Below are 17972 nucleotides of genomic sequence, written 5' to 3' on the forward strand. Positions count from 1 at the left end.
CTACGAACTCATTTAACTACATCCAATCACACCCTATAACTGGATGACGTCACGGACTAAATCGCAGCGCGCCCACTGCCAACATCTTTGATTCAGTGACCAATTTGACACTAGTACCGCACCTGACTTTGGGCGGTGTACTAACCTTGCCGTTTCATTAACGGTGTTTTGATAAAGTGACACTGTGTCAAGTGTGTGACGAGTGCCCGTAAGGTGTGGTGTATTGAAATCGAGCGGTGCGGGATAGGTTAGTACTTATTTTGCATTAGTTTAGGATTGTAGGAATAGAGGGCGCGTTAGAAAGTGTTACGTGGTATTTGGTTAGGGTTAGGGCTGAAAGGTCACGTTCAATTCCGGTGTGTGTAGTCATTTACAGGTTAGACAGATACTTAGCTAAGTATTCGATAGTTGTTATTGGTTTTGCTGAAAATGTTTACTGTCTCTAGGGTATTTTTATGATAGGTACTTGTTACTCAGGCTCAGGCACCAATTACTAAATTTTTGTACAATTAATTATGTAGCAGGTATTTTCTACTTTAAAAACATTTTAACAATAAATCAACGCCAGACGTTTTCCTAGACGATCGTTACTAACTAGGTTCTTGGTAAACTTTGATTAATTTATCTTGCCTGTTTGATAAAAATGTTTTTGAGGAAAGTTTACGAAGCTAACCTTGCTAAGTACGAACATCACAACATTTAAGTCAGAGTATAATTTAAGCGAAGGTTTAAATTCAAAGTATCCCATCATCATTATCGGATTATTTCAATGCTGTTTATTTTTTCAATCTTTTTGTTTATTTTTCTTGCAAGACTTACCTCGTGATTCTGGTTTGTTACGGAATTGAATCTCTGCAAAATCTTTAACCCTTTTTAACCTATTTTTCATTGGTTTTGAGCCATATTATGTTATGTCAATAAAGTTCAAAATATGATGGCAAAAATTCAGCCACTATCGGTAAACCATAGTTTTTATTACAAATGAACAACTAATGTTTTTGTTCTTCATTTCTATTTACTTATTTCTTAGAAATCTTCCTCTCTCCTAAAATGCAGTACCCGACAGGGTCCATAATTGTATCTTACCTTACCAATAACACCTTTTGTAAACATTATGGAAGCAATAAACTATTGAGTATTGAGTATTGAGATTATTATAGATAAATACCTTGTGCTAAATAAACGGAATCCACACGTCGTCGCTACGGCCACGGCCTCTACATTTGACCGCGAAATGTGTATTTATGGCGGCTTGTCGTCGGCCGAGATGACATTTGGCTGAAGATGAATGATATTATTTGGGCTCACTTTTATATGGCCACTTTATAAATGCATTTACCTCTAAGGCCCAGAGCAGACGGTGAAACGCAACTGCAACGAAACTGCAACTTGGTGATGATTCTAATGAATGAAACTGAAACTGAAAGTTTCAAACTGGTCGCGTCATGTGTGGTCTCTCAACGGACGCTATGGCAGAAACTTAGATGCAACTCAAAAGTAACTAGCAGTTGCAGTTTCGTTGCAGTTGCGTTTTACCGTCTGTTCTGGGCCTAAATGTAAATAAATCGGAGAACAGTCCTAATTGTACAGCACACCAAGCCAAACATTGTGACTCTTATAATGATTGTAAGTAGGTGGTATTTTGCAATAAAAATATATAATCTGATCTAGTACAGACAGTACTTACTGTGTCAAGCTTGATATGCTGTTTTTTTCTGTACTATCGACTGTACATGGTCAAGGCTCTTGTTTTCACCAATTTTTTTCGAAGAATTTTCTTCGAAGCGCGCCCATTTTGAGGCGCACCTAATGGAGCGCACCTAAACTATTCCTTGAAGCGCACCTATTTGTTATGTTGCCCTGGTACTTTTTATTCATCTTAGGCCCGATTCGACCAAACTTTTATCCGAGAATAACTCCAGGGTATAACTGGCACATTGACAGTTTCAGTATGGGAAATATATTATCAAAACTGACGATTTATTCTGAGATTAATATATTCTTGTTTGGTCGAATCCACCCTTAGTAGTCCATAAAGTTCAAAAACATTATATTAATTAATAAACACAGATGCGCTTCATTATTAGGTGCACCTCAAAATGGGTGCGCTTCTAAGAATATCTGATTTTATGAGGTGATAGACTTCAGTTAAACAATATTAAGTAAATTTCACTCGGATCATAATCACATTCAAATATGTTGCACCATGGTTTAATATTAAGACATTTAAACATAGCCTTCCCTGTTATCTTTCCTCATAGCCCAGTAATTTTACTATCCAAGACGTGTTCCCTAAGTTTTATAACCCTCACTTTTACTTCGCATCCCTAACGTAGCGTAACTGGAAAATCTAGTTATTACATTTACACCTCCCCGTTTCAATTTGAGCCGTATTTCATAAAACCCTACTTTACGTTTCACGCGGCACTTTTAAATTAAATGCAGCCGAGATGTATTTTCACTTTGCGCGTTAATTTGATGCCATAAATTTTAGATCTAAAAAGTTTTAAGGATAAAATGAAGTTTTGCTTTTGATTTTGTTAGCGTGATTAATGAAAAGTTAATTAACCAGGACCGTTATATCTTATGTATCCTGAAATACTTAGAAAGTAACTAATAAATTTTGATCAAAACGAAGAGAAAAGTCAGTGAATAAGTAGTATGAATAAGTCAGTCAGTCAGTGAATAAGTATTTATTACTAGCTAGTGAGGTTAAACTTGAAACTTAAACTTGAGAATAACTTTAAAATTAATTTATTTACTTAACTTTAGAATAAACTTTCGTAATGTGTGACATATGAGTCTTCTAGAAAATTATTATTATTATTAGATAGATCTACTTGCATAATGACTACGTACCGTCTAAATTACCAAACAAATGGTTTAAAAATCCCCCACAGGCTTCCACTACCTTTATAAATAACGCCCCATATTTCGGCATTCCGTTGTAACGATATATCGTTAGCAACGAATCCCTCCGCCGTCGTTACGAACTCTACCGTTACCGTGTAGAGTCCCATTCGTATCGTTGTACAGATTAATACCGCGACTTTGAACCTCGCTCTAATTTTCGTCTTGCCATAAGCCAGTGTTGTGTTGACGTGATTAGTTGCCATATAAATATCGATACCATCGCGTGAGCTAGCTTTTCCGTTTTATCAAGCGGTGTAATTTTTGTGCTGATTCTTTTCAGCAACTTGTATTAAAAATCCAACAATGGACAGTTATAAGATTTTTTCATTTAAGCAAGCATCTCAAACTACTTAGTAATGTATTTTACGCTAGATGACCCATTAAAATTTCTTCGGGTTTAACAATGTCTCTATGTTATTCTGTGTCAGTTCAATTTCTACTGTTTTCAATTTTTGAATTAGAGGTTGGACAAATAAAATAAATCCATCGCCGTGATTCTCCCAATAAGATACAACAGTACGTTTCTCTAGAAACTTCCTGCCCCGTACAACCAAACTGTGGAATGGACTGTCGTCTGCGGTGTTTCCGGACGGATACGACCTGCAAGCTTTCAAGAGGAGAGCGTATCTTTATCTTAAAGGCCGGCAACGCACCTGTAACGCCCCTGGGTCTGCGGGTGTCTATGGGCGACGGTAATCACTTACCATCAGGTGATCCGTCTGCTCGTTTGCCTCCTATCACATAAAAAAAAAAAGATCATCGATACTTCAGATAGTATAACACGGAGTTTAGGTATATCGATGACAATATTTTATCGACTGTATAGCATCACTATTTTACGGTTCTAATCTTACGGGAATACGCAGGGACTCGTTTATTCGAGTTAATCTTGTTAATTGTTTTTTAATTGAGTGCTCTTGAGATTCCCAGATGGTTTTATGCATGATTAAATTAAATCTCAATTTCGCATGGCTTCTTGAATTTGTTCTTGTTGTTTGTTTTGTCTAATAATATTAATAAGCCCGTCTGTTTATAAGTTAAGTTTCATGATTAAATAGCTAATAAAATTTTGATTAATTTTGATATAGAGCTGACTATGACTTTTAATAACGCGGTTAAAATAGGGAAAGGAAAAAAACTTCAGAAGTTGGTGTTTAACAATTTTTTTAGTATATCTGCTACTAATTTTCTTTCTTCCGCACACATGGTTTTGTTTAGGAAATTGATCCGCAACCCGAACTAAACCAAGTTGAAAATGACCAATAGAATTCAATTTCCACGAAACTTCTGTTATTCCGAGTCCGAATGGCAGTATTTTTGAAGAAACAAATCGTCATTGAGTCGAATGGAAACGCGGCGGCGTGGAAACGCAACCGCCCGGAAACGTGGGTAGATGACTCGTTGATATCATAACGCGTGTGCGGGCGTGATAACCCGTGACCATTCTTGGTATACCTATTAGTGCGTCACCAAAAAATTGTGGACTATTGTGTTTTGTTACTAGTAGGTGGGCATTTGACAGGTTAAACGATAAAAGTTTTACTGCTTTTACGGACTTGACTATGGATTTACAATATCGTAAATATAGGAGTTTTATTATCGTATTACAACATTATGGATTTCGCCCGATAATTTCACCATTAGACTCTTAAATCGACTGTTAATTGGCTGTGAGTTTGATCCCCATTGTCCGCTGAACTATTGTGACGAACCCACTCGTAACACAATCAAATTTACAAGTTGCTTACTTGAAAGGGTTAACCGTAATATTTGTGATGTTTACTTACAATTTACTATAAACATGTAAATAAATAAAATGTAAAAATGTAAAAAAAATATATCATGAAACTATACGAATGAAACCAAGTCCCATAATCTCTTGATTATATCAAAGCCATAGCTATCCTTTACGAACTTTACTAAACTACACTAGACGCGGAAGTTTTTGACACGCGTCTAAGTTCCATCCATCTATAAAGCAATCAAAACTTTTAATAGTAAGTCGTTTGTCCAAAGGATATCAGATCGAAAGTTAACACGGTCTCTATTAAGGGTATAAGGGTCAGTTTCGACATTCTTGATAAAGTTTCAGATAGTTATTTTGAGTTGCTATCCAACAAATTGTTGCTGGTTAGCGAACACTTCATCTTATATCCTTATCGGAGATCTTGAAATCAAAGTTCAAGTTTATCATACAGATAAGTTCCTCCTAAGCTATCAGGGAGTTTTTCAGTAGGTGGTGGAACAGACCCTTAAGTCTTGAAAAAACTCCTAACGAACATGGCTGAGTTGCGGCCGCTAGTGATGTGTTCTATTTCATGTTGATCGATAGTTGACACTGTAAAACCCCCTACTGTTCCAAGTAACACACCAAATATTTAGCAACAGACTAAGCAGAAGTAATGTATGGTGACTTTACAACGAATAAAAATTCTGGAGTAAGTCAATACAAAATCATATAAATGCACACATAAATAGAATTCCATGACTCCGAGAACTTATTCCAAATGCTCGTATCATTTTTTTAATACTAGTTTCTTAACATTTATGGAATGAAATGAGTCCCGACTTCGATATTCGATACTTATGTCTTTTGAACATCACTAGTTCAAAGATAACAAGCCACCAATTTTCCGGAAGAATTACTGTGAAACTTTTACACTTTAATCTTATCCGCTTTATGCTGGTTAGGACTGTAGGTCTAGGTATTATGTTGTAATGATGACCTAGAAAACCTTTATTTTAGAAATTACTAGTTGACTCCGTACGTCACTCATTTCGGCACATTTTTTTCTTTTTATTCCATCAAGCGTGTCGAATTATTACAAAAATCTTCGTTTAGGGATTATTTAAATCGTTAGGTATTTGGAAGCACCTGGTTACAAACATTATGGAAGATTCAAGTTTAAAACAGCTTTATCATCTCTAAACGTACGATTTGTAAGACTTTACAAAACCAGCGGTTTTCAAAAGGGGATGCAAATTAATTAAAACAAATAAAAAACTCCTAAACCAACTTTAATTGGAGCTTTTCGCTGATAACAAGCCGCCAATTTTCCGGAAGAATTACACTGAAACTTCAAACATTTTAATCTTTGTCTCATCACTCAAATACTAATAGAGATTAACGAAGAAATCTCACTTGCTTGATCAGGAATTTTTGATAAATCATTGCCATCTAATTTTCGATTCGCTCAAGTCATGTAGGTACTTTTAAAAGTACTTAATTTCGGATCGTAGTGAAACGAATACGAATTTGAAACGACAGTGGCACTGTCTAAGTTTATACCGAAGAATATGGTAGGTACCAAGAATGGTCTAGTGCCCCCCAGGATGTTCGGCTTTTTTTTTATTCACAACGAGGAAGCTCTTGGCCAGTATCTCACCTGATGGTAAGTGATGATCAGGCCGAAGGTGGAAGCGAGCTTCACCCGGAATCCTCAACCACAGAGGAACTTGCTATCTTACCTCTAACTGCCTGAACACAACAATGCTGTTAACATTGTTGTTATGGCGACAGACTTAGGTAAGATGGTGCTACCGATTTGAAAATGATAGTACTAACTCATGAGCTACATACTAATCACATGGCATGATGTCAGGGGCCATGCCCCCCCTGAAAAAGAATAATAGATACGCCAACGAGTGAGACCATTGAAACTACCTTCACTATGTCCAAAACCGTCGCTACGGTAAGAAATACCTACCTAGAGTATGGAATTTTATCTCAATAAAGTTTTCGTAATTAATCATCCAAGACTTCGTGAATTTTAGAGTTATGTAGATAAGAATAGTTCCTTATAGACATCAAGTGTCCATCAAAATTTAATCTAGATAAATGGGTTGGCGTTTCTGAGAAAATTAGCGCTGTTGGTCCGGTTCTTTATCATAATATTCTTAAAATATGAAAGCTTGACTTTGACGTAAAAATACCTCAGTTGATTGGTGGTTTGCAGTCATTAATGAAAGGTAATCATTATCATCATTATTTCAGACATAGGACGTCCAGTGTCCACTGCTGAACATAGGCCTCCCCCAATGATTTCCATGTTGATCGATTGCTACCTTTATGATGTCAGTCTACCTTGTGGGTGGACGTCCCACGGTGCGTTTTCCGGTACGCGGCATCCACTCCAGAACCTTGCTGCTCGATCGGCCGTCAGTTCTGCGAACTATGTGCACTGCCCATTGCCACTTAGTCTTTAGCTTGCTAATCCGTCGGGCTATGTCAGCGACTTTAGTTCGTAATAAAACATTAAGTGAACAAGTTATCGAATATGTAGAAGTAAATATCGGACCTGAGATGTAGTTGAATAAATCGAACTATTGAACAGTCGGTAACAGAATATTATGAACAGCTTTACCTACATTGCATATTAATATTAATAAATTGCACTAGTTAAGTTACTGAAGAAAATGCAAGTAAGCAGCGTAGTCTCATTACGTATGTGCCATATTAAGCTTTGAAAGTTGCCCAGCGTTTTGTGAAATGAATTCAGTAAAGTAGAGCCATTAAGAGCCGTAATGAATGTACGTAGTTACTCGTTATTTTACACATTTGCCGCGTATTCAAAAGCAGAATACAGGGTGTTTGAAAGTTACTTTGTTTAGATGTCGACTTGTGTTGGCAAAATTCGTTTTCCACACGTGTAGCATTAATTTTACGTTTTATTTTATTGTCACACACGTATGAGATGTTCTGTGCTATACCTACTTACTCATTATCGAAATGAATACAATTTAATTACATTTACAGGTTACAATAAAATCGTAATGAGAATTTTGTTTTCCATGGAATTTTCTTCAAGTTTTAAAATCTTCCTAACTGAAAACAATGAGTGTGACTGTACTTTGATAGAGAACCTTTTGCTCTGGATTTTAACGAATGCTTTCGCTTTTCAATTAAATGATATAGTCGCGTTAACCATCAGTAATGAACGCTCGAGAATTCGCCTGAAATTGAAATAAATTCCCGTTTTCAGCTGCTTACTGCGCGTTTAATCGTTCCAGAATGAACTCATAAACGTTTATTCATGGGTGCGAGGTTTTCAAAAGAGCATTGTGTGAAAGCCAGTGTTAATAACCGACGAGTGAATTAAATCGACATTGAAATGGGGAACATCAAGTTTTATTCAATTGTCCATTTGTTATAACCCCAATCTCTGGGATCAGGAGAAATTAGGAGAAATAAATTATTAGGTAGTAGCCGTGGTATATTAGTTGTTTTTACTAGAAAAGTTAGTAGATTTTTATTGTTTGCTATTCGTGTTCAATTCAATTTGATTCATCGTGTTAAGGCCGAGTAGCAGAGAAAATGGCGAAAATGAGGTTTTCATTTTTCATTTTTGAGGTACTAAACAGTAAAATTAAAGGCTAAGATTTTTATTGGGCATAGTTGAGGATATTTTCTAGGGCTATTAACGGATGGAAACACGATTTGATGAAGTTGACTCGATAGAATAAATTCCCAAAGTTACCTCTATTCGTTTTCTATTTATGGTTTTATTTTTAAAATAAGCGATTTGAGATTCTAAATCTTTTACTAAACTAAAGTTCAGAAATAACTTGAGGGCTTTTAACGGATGAAATTTTTATATTGCGTCTTATTTAGTTACTATGTTAAAAAATGTGGAAAAAATCGTCCATGACGGCTTGGACAATCTCAATCAGTCGCGCGGTGGCGCTTACGGAGGACGGACGCGTGTCAGTTTTTTGGCCGTGACAGTTCGCGATTTGTCAATATTTTTGACAATGATGACTTTGATGAGTCACAGTATAATAATATCAGTGTTACTGGAGAAAGCTTAAATTCAATTCAATTTTGTCTACCTATTGAAATTTAAATCGTTCGCATCCTTTTAAACGAAGACTCTACTCATGATACATAGTACATTCCTCAAATATGAGACAAAACCAATGAGTTAAAATTACATTTTAATAGTACCTACAAGACCTACATACAATCGTCTTACACTCTTTAGAAGAGCACACTGACACAAATAAATAATAAAAAATACTGTCTAAGGTCTGTAGCTAAAGGTCTAAGCTGTAAGATAGAAGAATCTTCTAGCCAAAAAGATGGCAGATGCAGCAGATGTCAACGGATTTAAAACTGGAGTTCATATGACTCCTTGTAGACTTGAGTCTCTAGAGCGTCCCTTCCTCCACCATGCGTAAGAATTTTCACAAAAATACTGTCTAAGGTCTGTAGCTAAAGGTCTACGCTGCAAGATGGAAGAATCTTCTAACCAAAAAGATGGCAGATGCAGCAGATGTCAACGGATTTAAAACTGGAGTTGATGTGACTCCTTGTAGACTTGAGTGTCTAGAGCGTCCCTTCCTCCACCATGCGTAAGAATTTTCACAAAAATACTGTCTGCGGTCTGTAATAAAAGTCTAAACTGCAAGATAGAAGAATCTTTTAGCCAAAAACATGGCAGATGCAGCATATATCAACGGATTTAAGACTGGACTGGCACCACCTTGCAATGTCATCCTCTCATTGTTATCTGTAATGTAAATTATTTTTAAAATGTATTTAAAAAATAAAATTTTCGTTTTATTATTTCAATAATCTGACCTCTCAACTCAACTACACTACACAAACACCACAATACAGTTCGCAACTGTACTGACGAAACCTCGATATTATATCGTTCATTTAAGATGGCAAGCTTTTTGCTGCGGTAATGCACTCCAGGTAACCGTGTGTGATGCTTATTGCTCATAGTGATTTTCGATACAGAGCCCCGTACATACGTTATACATAAATTATGGAAAGAAAACACCCAGACCAATACAAACAAATATGTATGCAATTTTAGTATGATATTTTTATTTATTAATAAACAAAAAGACTGAACAAAATTGATGCGTGTACTGATTAATGTAATTAACCACATGCAAAGCTTTGTGAATTGCAACAACTATAATTTATTATCCAAGCTCTAAATAATCGCTACTACGAGTAACTGATCATAAAAAATGTTTTTCCAATCGCTCAAGCTCCCGAGGATCTACCGATAGGTCGGGTGACGTAATCTTGAAATTCTTTTAGCCGGCGCGGAACTTCCGGAAGGTCAGGTGACGCCACGCCTCTTTGAACCGTGTTTACTTTGGCAGTTATATTCTATGTTTATTCGATTCTAAAATATATTCCCAAAAATTTTGAAAGTTGTTTTAATTTGTATCACTTGGATATGATTTGTATTAGAAAGTGCTGTGAGTGTGACGCTTGAACGGAAGGAAGTCAACCTAACCTAACCAACTGCGTATTTCCAAACTGCGTATTTCTATACTGTGTAGCCGCGAGAGCTCTTTGGCGCGCTGTCTTCGGCGAAGTATTGCGCGCGCAGATTTTGACAGCGCGAAATACCTACTTTAGCAGAAATACCAAGCCTTAAGTGCTTATTACGCATAAGTAAGCAGAGCGAAAGATAACTATATCGTGATTAATCTCACTTCTCTTTCCTAATATTGCGACTTTTGTATAGCTAAACAATTTAGCCTCTAATTAAACCCAACCAGTGGATGTCGAGTAGTACCGGGGATAGCTTACTTAGACCTGCAACAAATCCAGCCGAGTACGTTATTATCAACGTTTTCCTGGAAAACGAAGTGGGAACTTTTTCAGTGTTTGCCAGTATTCTGGTACACGAACACGATACGAACCAAAGCAACTAAGTCTCGCTTAAATCTACGACATTACTAATCCATCCCTTTCTCTCTTTCCAGTATCGTAACAAACTGAACGAACAGCAGAACGGCAGGCTGTCGGCTCAGCGAGCAGCATTGGGAGCGCGGCAGGAGGAGATGCGCAGCATCGACCGCCGCGTTTCTGAACTGCAGGCGCGATTGTTGAGGAAGCGAGCGCTGAACAGACAGCTGGCAGCGGCGCATAGGCATCCGCAGCAGCAACCGCAGCAGCAGCAAAGGTAAGGAAAGAGAATCCTAATCAGTAGTTCATTTAGACTAGGAGATACGGAGCATCGACCGCCGCGTCTCCGAGCTGCAGGCACGACTGCTAAGGAAGCGAGCGCTGAACAGACAGCTGGCAGCAGCACATAGGCATCCACAGCAGCAACCGCAGCAGCCCCAGCAGAGGTAAGAAGAAAGAAACCCTAGCAGTAGTCCTGGCAGTATTAGGAACAAAGAAACCCTATCAGTAGCTCATCTAGACTAAGAGATTCAGGGGATAGAGCGCCGCGTCTCCGAGCTGCAGGCGCGACTGCTGAGGAATGGAGCGCTGAACAGACAGCTGGCAGCGGCACATAGGCATCTACAGCAGCATCAACAGCCAGAGGAATCGAGCGCTGAACAGACAGCTGGCAGCGGCACATAGGCATCTACAGCAGCATCAACAGCCAGAACAGAGGTCTATCTAGATAGAAAGGATGGATCGCCGCGTCTCCGAGCTGCAGGCGCGGCTACTGAGGAAGCGAGCGCTGAACAGACAGATGGCGACGTGCGGTGCATAGGCACCCGCAGCAACAGCAGCAAAGGTAAGGAGACAGAATCCATAGCAGTCGCTTATCGAGACTAGACGGTGGAAAGGATAAACCGTCGCGTCCCCAAGCTGCAGGCGCGAATACTGAAGAAGCGAGCACTGAAAAGACAGCTGGTAGCGACTGTGCTACAGAGGTGAGAAGTGGTTACTATCGTAAATATATTTATCTGCTAGGAAATGCAGGGCATATACCTGACTCCCCCGCTAGAGCTAAAGAATCTATTCTCCTCCCTATTACTGTGTTTTTACATATTCAGGACTGACTATCCCTTAACTGATAATCTTGATAACCCATCTCCATCCATATGACAGACACTTAAATTCCCATTTCAGAACCACCAACCCCACGCCGATGCAGCAGCTGCCCACATATTCAGCCGGCGGTCAGCAACCGAGGAACCAGCACGCTCGCGGTAACGTGGCCGCCGTGGAGCCCTACAACCATGTACCGCACGCGCAGAGCGTTAGCCACAACAATCATTTCCAGGTGAGAAACAAAACTAGGATTTATCTTTATCGGGTTAAAAGTCAAATTTGTATGACCCAAATTGGCCTAGTGCCGCCTTTGTAGGAGAAAACTTTGATCAATAAAACCATAAATATCCAAACGAGGAAAGAATTTGTATGAGATCATTGAAAGAACAATAATTTTCTAACTCTTCATTCACGCAATTACGTTGTCTCCATCAAAAGTCAGACATTGGCATTTAAATTGCATTTTGCAATCAACGACAATTGCAAGTTTAACTTTTTGCTACAATCGTTTTCATTGTGTTCAGATACGTAACAATCAACTTGTTTCTTTTTTGTTGGTAGCTATGTCTTGTTTACATTTTTCTACTAACAACATTATCTTGACTTTCATGTAATTACTGACTTGTCTAAATAAATAAATTAAAATTGAGCATTTCTCTTTCCAGGCTATGAAGCAAAATGTAATACAAAACAACGTGCCATTGAAACAACACACGCAAACCGAAAACATGCAAGCTCATATGACGCAGCAAGAAGCGCATTATCTGCAGCAAAAACAGATGATGAACCCGCTCTACAATGGCGGTTACCCACACATGCCTCCAGACAACAGCCAGTACCAGGGCCAGTATCCACCAAAACACGAGAACATAAACTATAACCACGTCCAACAGGGCATCACAAACGCTTACGATCAAAAAGGCATGTTTGATCACCTCAACAAATATCAAGACTACTCAAAACAACCGCAATACAGTCCGAATAGTACAACGAGTTCGAACAGCAACCAACCCTCGAAAGAACTCAAGATAAACGAACAAGAGTTCTTGCCTGAATTCGCAGCTAGCAAATCCGATCCCAAATATCAAACGTTGCCATACAACACGAAATTCCCACAGAGCACCAATGGCAAACAAAAACCCGAAGTCAACGGTAAAAGCAACGAAGTACAAGACAAAAATCAAAACGCAGCGAACATCAATGTAAATCATATGACTGTACATTCGACGCCATTGACTGTCGTAAACAAAAGTCTAGCGACGCCTCTGAGTCAGATGGAGACATATCAACAGGAACATACATATCAGTTACAGAAATCTGACTCGTCAAGTAGATGTAACCAAGAGGGCAAAGAGAACCATGCATATCCACAGAATTCTAGATTAAGTCAAAACAATAGTCAGAGTAACGACGACTCGAAGAGCAGCGCGGGGAAGAGTCAACAGGGTAATTTGAAGGGCAGCTCACCGAGTTTGGGGACGAACACTACAACGGCGAGCAGTTCAATAGGATTCGGGGTGAGTTCCAGCTTATAACCCATCACAATCACTCACTAAACCGTGCTTGTATCACAATAGCTAACCCGCTCACCATCTGTACATAAACATCATCATTCATTCCAGAAACCCGTATCGAGTGTAGCACCCACATCGGTTCAGGTCTCCGGGAAACCGTCACCCATTTACCAGACATCCTCCACAAAGATCCAACCGGTCCAGCCACAGACCGTTCAGACCCAAAGCGTCACGAGTCATGTAGCTAGTAACGCGGCGCCTTCCCAACCCCAGATGCTTAGGAACACTGCGTCGGGGCTGTCGGCGAGCGCGGGCTTCGGCTCCAACGCGTCGGCGAGCCTGCTGCTGTCGCCGCCGCAGGGCGCCAGCACGCCGCTGGCCACGCCCGACACCAGCACCGACAAGTCGCCCAAGCCGGCCTTACCTCCTAAGCCTACCATTAAGGTGAGATTCCGGAGATTTGGCTTCAAAACTACCGCCAACGGATTTGGACATTAATGTAAATACTTATTAGACTAACGCCCGTATTCATAAACTTGACTTACTTGACTTATGGTCCTATGTCCCCTAGATGGGGCAGAGGGCGTCCACAACAGTCCTCCATCTCGTTCGGTCTTGAGCTTCTCGCTTGATCTCGCTCCAGGTCTTGCCGATCTTCTTCGCCTCGTCCGCTACAGTGCGCCGCCAAGTTTGCCTGGGTCGACCACGTTTGCGTTTTCCTTGGGGATTCCAATCCAGAACCTGCTTAGGGATGTGATCGGGGTCCCTTCGGAGAGTGTGGCCAATCCAGTTCCACTTGCGGCGCTTGATCTGCTGGTCGATCGGAATTTCGTGGCAGCGTTCCAATATTAGTAGTATTCATAAACGATGCTTGCTTAAGTGAAGCAGTAAATCGAACGCATGGCGTTGAATAAAGCTCTGTGATTGGTTCGTGTGTCACCCTGTGCGTTCACGCGCACTGTGAGACCTCACAATAATGTTTGTGAATACGGGTGATAGATTGCCTTCTTTGCCATTTCGTTAGTAATTATACAAATTCACACAACTTATCACACCTTCATAATGTTTGAAACCCTTACTTCAGACCTATCACAGTCATGATCCCTAGTCAACACATTTTTGTATTTCTCCGAGAACGATAAAAAGTTTGAAAGATTAAAATGATTAACAACGTTACTTTGTGTCTTTTTCCAGACACCTCCGCGGCAGTCAGCAAACAACGACGCGGGTTTCAACCAAAACACGGATTCGACTCTACCCACCATACCCATCCCCGACTCATCGAGCGAGGAGCCTCAGCAGAACCAGAAGGAATCTAGCAACGGCAGCAGCAGCAACGAGATGATCATCAAAGCTCGTCCTCTCACCATCCGAAAACCCCCTCTTAGCGAGCAACCTAAGCTGCGAAACCTGAACTCCGCCAAAAACGGGATAAGCGTCAGCATCAACCGACGCATAGAAATGCCACCGGCATTCTTATTCCCAGAAATGGACCACCTAACGTTAGATTCGGGGGAAACGCAGAACGGCCTAAAAGATAAGACGAAGAAGGACGAAGTGGATCGGGCGTTGAATAATAACATATCAATAGCGAGTGAGAAAGAAGATAGCAAAGACAACGTTGTGGATATAGCGGAGCAGATCAGCTCGGTGGATTTGAACGGTCAGGATTCTCAGGGCTCTGAGAATGTTTTGAGGCGGTCAAAGAAGGGCAACCTAAAGCAGGGCGGTAAGGCGCCGCTCACGAGGCGAGTGAGCTTCGACCCCCTTGCATTGCTACTGGATGCAAGTCTGGAGGGAGAATTGGAGCTGGTCAAGAAAACGGCGACGCAGGTAGTGTAGACTTCGGACGTTCACTGGCCAAATAATTCTTAGACAGCCGCTTCAGTCTGTCTATTCTTAAGCCTTTTACGCTTTGGGGCACATTAGATCTCTACATGGTTGCACACATGTAAAAGATTCGATGCAGACGAAGTCCTGGAGAAAATATCCCAGTCTGTTCTCTCTCTCAGTTTATTCGCTTCTAAAAAAGCAGGGATTTGATAGTTTTTTGTACGAATTTCAGGTGCAGAACGCAAGTGCAGCGAACGACGAAGGAATCACAGCTTTACACAATGCCATCTGCGCTGGGCATTTTGAGATCGTAAAGTAAGTACTATACTATAGCTAAGTGCTGTTACATAAATTTGATAAAATCCATTTCATATGAGCTGAACAGTCACTCTTTATCACATTAACATCATTTAGGTACCCTTATTTTACGCGTGTCGCGTACACACTGCTGTGGCGACTACGGTAAATAATGTTGTAATGACCCACTTTATTAGTCGTCAATGTACTCACTAAAACCATCGATGGCAGCGTCCACACCGAGCGAAAGGGCTCGCGAGGATGTCGAATCCTGTTCGTCCAGCTTTTGGGTGTAGATGTAGGTGCAAGATTCAAGCAATTTGTGTAATTTTGAAGGGTCATTTCTTTTACTCTTTTCTAATAACATTTCCTCGGTCTTATTTCTAGGTTCCTGGTAGAGCTGGGCTGCGACGTGAACGCGCAGGACTCAGACGGGTGGACGCCGCTGCACTGCGCCGCTTCCTGCAATAACCTGCCGATGGTGCGCTTCCTCGTCGATAATGGTAAGCAATACGAGATTTAAAATACCCGTGAGGCTAAAAACGAGATCTATTTATACCATTATCAGGCCTGTTCATCTCCGCGAGTTTACATCGAAAACAAAACACGCACGATGGCCCACCTACAGGATACTATTCGACAAGGCCTCACATACGAGCGAACATTGACTCACGCACGCGTATTCTTGTGTATGATGGAAGAAAATAAAGAAATCGTAATCGTATGTGAGGCCTTATCGAATAGTATCCTGTAGGTGGGCCATCGTGCGTGTTTTGTTTTCGATGTAAACTCGCGGAGATGAACAGGCCTGGTAGTACTTATTATTATTCTGTGCCATTATGTTGAACCTGTGAAGTTCTTTGAACAGGATAGTTAACGTTTGCACACGTCATTTGGTCTAAAACTTTTTGTAATAAGGCGGTAAGAATCCACCGCTCTTTCCATCGCATAGATCCTTTTCTTTTGCCACGATAGGGTTGGCAACCTACTACCTGCCACTTGACCCCAGGGTTGCGTTTTCTAGATTTTTTATAAGGGACTACAAAAACAACCCTATTTGTATTTTCAGGTGCGTGTATATTCGCTACGACGCTGTCTGACCATGAGACGGCGGCGGAGAAGTGCGAAGAGGACGAGGAAGGTTTCGACGGTTGCTCCGAATATCTATACAGTAAGTCAGATGCAATCTTTATACATATGCCGCTGAGCTCAAACAAATACCCCAATGTTGTTACTGGTTGGTTTTGCGAATTGCCTACTATGCCAGAGGTCGCTATAGCCTTGATCACACGTACCGAGTAAACGGGCGAGACAGTAAAATGTTTACTCGGTCGAAGCAGTTGGGAGAGCGAGTCACATACACAAGCGCTCGGCCGAGCACTCTGCGTAATGTTCATACACACCGAGTACTCGGCCGAGAGCACGTCTCGTCTGTTTGCTCGATACGTGTGATCAAGGCATAACCTACCCTAGGAAGGTAGAGGCGGAATAGATAGGCCAAGAAGACAAGGAGTTGAAGGTGCTGGCTGAGTGGAAATCGCTACATAGAAAAGAGCAAAGCTTTAAAATTGTGATTTGAAAGAGAAATTATGTTTATATCTCAGTCCCACCCATAGCACAAGCTTAGCAAGAAACTGTACAACAAACTTCCTGAACACATAAAAACCGAACCTAACATTAACATTAAACGCTTTTTTAAAGCTCTGAGACAATATTTAATACCTAAATGTTTCTACTCAATTAACGAATATCTAACAACTGACCACCGAAAATGTCTAGATACCTACTTTAATTTGTAATCTGCTTGTTTTGTTATTTTTTTGCATCGCTTAATGCATCGCATTTCGCATAATGTTAAATCTCATATTATGTATAATGTATAGGTATGTATAGCCACCTACTCTGTTGCAATACCTCCTAGGTCACTAAGTCTTAAGCCCATGTGTATGTAATTTCCACCATTACAATAATTGTCACTTAGTACGCAATAAAATTTTTAATTTGAATTTACTTCAATTTGGTACTAGATGGCGCTTATAAATTTAAATTGTCAATAATATCAATTTGAAATTGCAGGCGTCCAAGAGAAGCTCGGCATCATGAACAACGGCCTAGTATACGCGGTGTTCTCGTACCAAGGCGCGCGCGCAGACGAGCTGTCGTTCGCGGGCGGCGCGCGCCTGCACGTGCTAAGGAAGGGCGACGACGCCGAGCGCGAGTGGTGGTGGTGCCGCGATGATAACGCGCGTGAAGGATACGTGCCCAGAAACTTGCTCGGGGTAAGATAATTCTCCCGTCTCTTGTTCCCGTATTACATACCCCTTCCCTACAGGTGCCAAAGAAAGGCTCATGTAACCTAGGGTGGTGACGCGACGACCCGGGGCGCGAGGGCTACGTGCCCAGAAACTTGCTCGGGGTAAGATAATGCTCCCGTCTCTTGTTCCCGTATTACATACCCCTTCCCTACAGGTGACAAAGAAAGGCTCAAGTTACCTAGGGTGGTGACGCGACGAGACCGCGCGCGAGAGCTACGTGCCAATCGAGCGAGCTATTCCCTATTCTTGTTTCGAACACACCAGATGAGCTCCCTAGATCAAAGGTAACAAAGGTTCAAGCTAGCAAAGATTTAAGTAACCTATGATGGTGGCGTCCCG

General features: G+C 40.7%; 1 protein-coding gene across 1 annotated transcript in view; it reads left to right on the plus strand.

Moving 5' to 3' along the window:
* LOC135078361 (apoptosis-stimulating of p53 protein 2) overlaps window positions 1–17972 on the plus strand; it is a 449764-nt gene that overhangs the window by 431268 nt on the left and 524 nt on the right. The window contains exons 9-17 of the mRNA XM_063972958.1: window positions 10648–10847; window positions 11753–11906; window positions 12340–13191; window positions 13297–13632; window positions 14383–15021; window positions 15254–15336; window positions 15706–15821; window positions 16388–16489; window positions 17395–17597. Of these exons, the coding sequence (XP_063829028.1) occupies window positions 10648–10847; window positions 11753–11906; window positions 12340–13191; window positions 13297–13632; window positions 14383–15021; window positions 15254–15336; window positions 15706–15821; window positions 16388–16489; window positions 17395–17597 (2685 nt within the window). The remainder of the gene's footprint in view (window positions 1–10647; window positions 10848–11752; window positions 11907–12339; window positions 13192–13296; window positions 13633–14382; window positions 15022–15253; window positions 15337–15705; window positions 15822–16387; window positions 16490–17394; window positions 17598–17972) is intronic.

This window comes from Ostrinia nubilalis, chromosome 14, assembly GCF_963855985.1.
Source record: "Ostrinia nubilalis chromosome 14, ilOstNubi1.1, whole genome shotgun sequence".
Classification (NCBI taxonomy): Eukaryota; Metazoa; Arthropoda; class Insecta; order Lepidoptera; family Crambidae; genus Ostrinia; species Ostrinia nubilalis.